This window comes from Taudactylus pleione, unplaced genomic scaffold (assembly GCF_031769625.1).
Source record: "Taudactylus pleione unplaced genomic scaffold, aTauple2 ptg000731l, whole genome shotgun sequence".
Classification (NCBI taxonomy): domain Eukaryota; kingdom Metazoa; phylum Chordata; class Amphibia; order Anura; family Myobatrachidae; genus Taudactylus; species Taudactylus pleione.
Window position 1 is genome coordinate 2,353,119 of NW_028285133.1, and position 6,000 is coordinate 2,359,118.

Sequence of the window (6,000 nt, forward strand, 5' to 3'; positions counted from 1 at the left end):
TAGAAAAACTGTAGGGACATCCAGCCTATAACTAGGGTTGGCCATTGAGGCACACGCCATAGATGGTCAATGTTTATGAATCGTTGATGGTTTAACCATCAATGGTCCATGCGCACACCTGCGCCATCGGACCTCCCCTCATTGATGGTGACACCATTGGCTGCAAAGCATCAATGGTTGATGGCCATATTCTTACCTCTTGCTCCCGTCTTCTAACACGCTGAGGTGGGTCCATGGTGAAGGGGGCTGTGATTACTGAAGAGCTGCAGCACCATCTACATGGCCCAGCACTGCTTGTCAGAGTCACAACAGAACAACATCGGCTACTGAGTCTTTTGCTTGTACCACCTTGGCTGCATCCGATGTAGTCAGTGACTAAAGCAATGATAGACTGGAGTATGTTAGTTCAGACAGAATTACTGTGATGTCCCACCCACCTCTGAGACATAATAAAGTGTCACTGCTGAGATTACATCCTTCTTATATAATCTCTCTAAGTGACAAAGGCACACTTTGGACCTGATTCAGACCCGCTCGCTAAGGCGCGATTGTTCGCTGTGAGCGATTTTCACCCATCTGCGCATACATATAATTCGCAGTGCGTGTGCGCAAGCCATTCGTTGCGATCTGATTTTGATAGCTCGTAAGCCACTATCAGGTCGCTGCTTTGAGTGACAGATTGCGCCGTTTGTGGCTGGTAACAGGGGAAGGTGAATGTGTACAAGGGAGTGGTGTTGCGAACGCAGGCGTGTCTGCCCGCCAAAACGCTGTTTAAAGGGCATATATAAATAGCAAAGTAGCGTCATTGTACACGTCACCTGCATGTATTTCAGCCCGCACTGATCGCAGTGATTGCGGCGGGGAAAGGCAACCCCAAGGGCTGCGAGCAGCTCCGATGGCTCACGATTAATCATACATTTCCCGGAGATGACGTGTGTTGCGAGTGGCAAGAGGGCGTCTTCAGACACTTGCGAGCGCACTTTGCCGTGGCCCGATAACACACATTGGGCATCCTTACGTGATGCAGTGCTTAATTTACATATCCGGACCCTTTTTGCCAGCGAGCAATCGCGGCTTAGCGAGCGGGTCTGAATCAGGTCCTTTGTGTAATGTACTGTAGTGCCCCTAGGAATGGCACATTAGTGATGGCTATGAAAATAAAACTGGCCTACTGAAGCCTAGTCTACAGTGCTGTATGCAACATATCGGGCTTGATTTGGAGGTAGCCGTAGCTGCGCTGCGTCTTTTGCCGTAGCTGCGTCTGTGTCTTAATGCTAATGCTGCGGACAATTCTGATTATACTGAGATGCCCGCTTGCAGTGTCGCTAATCTGTCTACGGATGCACAATACAGATTTGCACCAACCCCATGGCTGCTGCACATTCTCCATCTCAACATGGCGTCCTGCGTTAGTCTGCGCTTAGACGCAGCCGCTGTCAGCGACATGCCCACGTCTATCTAGGAACCCCCGTTACCTCCCGGGAGCCCGTACTGAAATCCACAGCTCTTGTGTCCAAATTCACTCTGCGTCTCCCGGCGGTATCCAGCAGGATGCACACGCAGTACTCCTAACATCGGCCAGCTGCGTGCAGTTAGTGTGTGCACCTCTGAATCAGGCCTATTGTTTAATAAATGTCGAAGTACATACAAACCACATTACAATATTATGTATAAATATTAAGTATGTTTGATGTAAGTTTTACAGTTAGTTTAAGTTTTCAAATGTGTTGTAAATGGAACAAGAAGAATTCCAAAACATGCACACCTACAACCCACTTACCTGGTGGTGCAATATAAATAACAGATAATAGTTGTAGTAGTAAGAATAATAATAAACTACTGTTAGGCTTAACCCACTCAGGAAGCCAATCAGTCGGACGCTGCCTAACTTGTGATTTGACGCTTGTATTCCTAGGAGCACCATGGACAATATTAGTCATAGACATAGTAAGAAATGACCATTCATGACGTTTGCTGACTATGTTTTTCCTTACAGAAACCTCTCCCAGATGCTGACGTTGGGATCTATGAAGAGTGTACATTTATGCATCCACCACCAAGGGGGAAAGCGGAGCCATCATTCCCGGGCATTCCTTTCACCTACCCGCTGGTAAGTTGTAATTAAAAGTGAACATTTGTCCAGAGTAAAGCTGGCCACACATCTAAAGATTATCTGTCCAACCAGCCAACTAGTTGATTGGTTGGAATGAAAATCTGGTAAGGAATGAAATCAAATGACAATCAGCAATTTGTTCCCAAATGCCGGAAAATGGACAAAAAATGTTGTTTGAACAAATAGTTTAGATCAAACATTTAACAAACTTGTCTGAACGACCATTTTCATCTGTTTTCTTGCATTTAGGAGCAAATTGCTGATCATCAGTTACTCCCATATGTTATCAGATTTTCATTCCAACCAATCAACAAGTTGGCTGGTTGGATGTAAGTTGGTCTAGTGTGTGGCCAGCTTTAGAGTAAGAGACAAAATAAGGGGCATTTCCACCTTCCTATCCACTGGTATGAAGGAGAGTTCTCTCCAGGAATTCCTGTGCAGCTGTCTCTCATATTTACCTACACTGGAATTCTCTGCTAGTGCGGGTTTATACAGTAGTGGAGATGTTGCCCATAGCAGCCAGTCAGATTCTAGCTATTATCTTCCAGAAGGTGCTAGATAAATGGAAAGTAGAATCTGATTGGTCGCTATGGGCAAACCTCCACCTCTATAAACCCGCACTTTAGTAAATATACCCGCTGTAGACTGAAAGCCCCAGGATCTGAAGCACTGGTAAAACTGTCTGTCTCTCCTTTGCCCATGTATAGTCTATCGATGAGTGAACTATCTAATGGTTATAAAAATTTGCAGCATGTCATAGCAAGGCATGCTGAGAGGGCGGCAATGCCACATCAAATCACTGGCGCCCTTCCGATGGCAATCTCTAGGAGGGTTTGTAAACTCTCAAATGACAATACGTTTCAATATAAGGGCCCATCCATAATGAGATACGTGAGTATAGAATAAAATTATTAGTCACCATAATAAAGTAGAATGGTCTACTTCTCTTCACTAGTCTGGCATCCAAAAGTACTTTATGCCAAATAAGACAATACAGACAAAGTTTGTGTACATACATGAAATGCATTTATGTTTCATATACACCATATACACACAGCCTGCAGGTCATTTTATACATTCTTTTTAATCATTTTGTGCCTTAAACAAAGTTTGTGAACATTGAACCATCAAAAAGCAAAGGTTTCACTATCTCAGTCATGCTAAAAATATCCGTATTTGGGAATATTCCGTATTTCGGAATATTTGGATATGGGAGACTCTACCTATATAATTATGTTCCAAAATAAATATTACATTATTAACAAAAAAAGGGAAGGGTAGGTTTGTCTAAGATTAATCTATGTAACAAAACGCCCTTTAGGAGTGACAAACGCCATAAACGACAAGTGATCTTGCATAGTAACTACAAGAGGCCTTTATTGTGAATTATATTAATTTTGTGTATATGTTGTGTCTTTCTACTTTCTCAGTTGAAACCTCCTGGACCAGACACTCAGGTTTTCCCTGCTGTGGATACGGGTAAGTGTCATTCTTACAGGTTCAATAATTATAGCTGCAGCATTTAAACAGCCGACTGCCTATAATTCAAGCAGCATTTTAAGTCTTTATCCTGGTTCTACCTGGAAATGCTGAGCTATACATAGTTAGAGGCACGTCATTCTAATTTTAATGCAACAAATTAGGTGACTTTTTTTTTAACGTAAATAATTGTGACAGGTTGTGATAAGTAAAATCTTGGTAACGATAATTTTTTTCCTTTATTTTTATTGTTAAGCTGCATTTAGTAATTGGTGGTTCTGCGTAACATCATGTGACAACTAAGTAAAACAGTTACATGGCACATGAGCAGAGAGGTTTTGGAACATACCCTCTGAGCTCTGTCTGCACAGTAACATCCTCCCCCTCCATCTTCCTCCTCTGCCATCACATGACATGCTGAGAGCTGTCAGTGTGTGTGCGCATGCGTGGCAAGAGCAATTGTGTATAATATTTTAGCTAATTTCTTGTAATAAATCTATTTTATTAGCTGTCACAGATGGGAAGTCGTATAGGCCCAAATGTGATAGCCTGCCAGTTGCAGACTGCAGCGTGATCTTAGCTATTTAGCAGCTAGATTTAAAGTGGCAATAATTTAAATGGCAAAACTAGGTTGGTTTTACCTTTTAAATTATTACCATTTTAAATCTAATGGCTAAATCATTGAAATATTGCCAATGCCTACAACACGCAGACTGCTACATTTGGAGGTATAGAACATAGGCGACAATATTCCTGTGCAATGAATGGGAAGATATATTGCCAGATAACATAGGGGCATTTATTTTCAGAAGTCTGGCAAGCATGGGATAAAATTGAGAACAGCCTCCACACAAAGTGGTCAATCCAATTAGATGCGAAGGGTGCTATGTGCCATTGCAATGGCGTTTAAACGCTGGCAACGGCACCGCATCTTTCACCCTTTGCTACCCGACCCGAGACTAGATTTGCATAAATTTGCTCAGAGCCCTATGGGGCTGTGAGCAATATTAGGTTAATCCGGGCTGCCGAAAAGTGCGCCCGCTGCCGCGATGACTGGCACACGTGAGGTCATCGCACCTAATAGGATTGACCCCTTAATTGATGAGTCTTTTATAGGTTTTGTCAGTGACAATCATAGTTAAGCTAGCCCATTACATGTCATTTATTGACCTTATATGTAGAATAATACAGTTTGGCACCAACTTGATAAATCAAAATCTGATTGGACTGCAAACGATGTGGTCATTCTGGGTGGTGGTAACTGGGTCGAGGCTGTGACCACCATTGGTATATGTGTGAGGTCATTTGCCAACCCAGAAATAGATGGGACTGGGCAGTGTTCAGATGCAATGTGCAATACACTCACTCAGCGTGGCGCCTGCACAGCCAGATATAGGCAAGCTGCTTGGCCGAATACTTGGAGATCTGTCCATTCAGCAATAAGACAGAGCAAATAGATTGCACTGTGCAGCCAGCATTAGAGGTTTAATGTACTGGGATATTGTCAATGTGGCTTTGGTATAAATTAAATGGATGGAGCTAAGCTTTACATCAAACTGTGACATGTTGTTACACAGCTAGATTAAGCCAGTGATGAAGTGACTGTGACCAGTATAGTTAAAGCATCTAGACTAAAGATCTAAGGCATTGCTGAGTGGGCAACAGAGGGATATTTCCATGTGGAATAATACTAGAAACAAATGAAGTTCCCTCTGAGCAGCTGAACATGACATTGGTTAATGGTACAATAATATATTGTCATTCTTAGGTGCCGACACGAAACCAGGAATTCCATGGAACAAAAACCATGCCCCTGCTAATTATGACCATTTGCCGCTGCCCAAGCTCCCATCTGTACCAGTCAGCCCTGCCCATGTTTCCCCTCCAACTGATCCCTCAACATATGAGGACTTAGACTTTGAAGATCTGTCAAAAAGACTGGAGGACCTTAAAAAGAAGACGTGAAGTCCCTTCTGGGATTTGCCTTCATGGAGAAGAGACAGATATTTGTATATTTTGTGTAAACTTTCTGCCTGAAACTTTGCATTTTATGTTATCTGTAGCTGTGGCCTGAAGCAGCCTGTGCCTCACTGATCACTGAACCTCCGCCTCGTCAATAAAAGTCTATATGCTACTGATTTGCTGTTATTCGTGTCACAGAGTCCATCAGTATCAGAGTAATGCATTGATGGACCCCTCAGGAAAAAGGTGTAGAAACTGACCTAATTGTTGGGTTTGACAGCCACGTGACAGGGCCGCTCTTTGACAGCCACGTGACAAGGCCGTACCACGTTGTTGCTTCCTAGCCATAATCGATCTTAGAAATGTGAGCAGAACTTCCTCTCATTGGCTGCAAATTAGGTCACAAAGTGTTTGCTGTGCGTCTAGTAATTTAGTTCAGATTAACA

General features: G+C 43.0%; 1 protein-coding gene across 1 annotated transcript in view; it reads left to right on the forward strand.

The window, feature by feature from the left end:
• Nucleotides 1-5,789, forward strand: part of LOC148477253 (IST1 homolog) — a 28,068-nt gene extending 22,279 nt beyond the window's left edge. Inside the window, exons 8-10 of the mRNA XM_088457019.1 lie at nt 1,997-2,110; nt 3,544-3,592; nt 5,361-5,789. Of these exons, the coding sequence (XP_088313145.1) occupies nt 1,997-2,110; nt 3,544-3,592; nt 5,361-5,557 (360 nt within the window). The 3' untranslated portion in view covers nt 5,558-5,789. The remainder of the gene's footprint in view (nt 1-1,996; nt 2,111-3,543; nt 3,593-5,360) is intronic.
• The last annotated feature ends 211 nt before the right edge of the window (nt 5,790-6,000 follow it).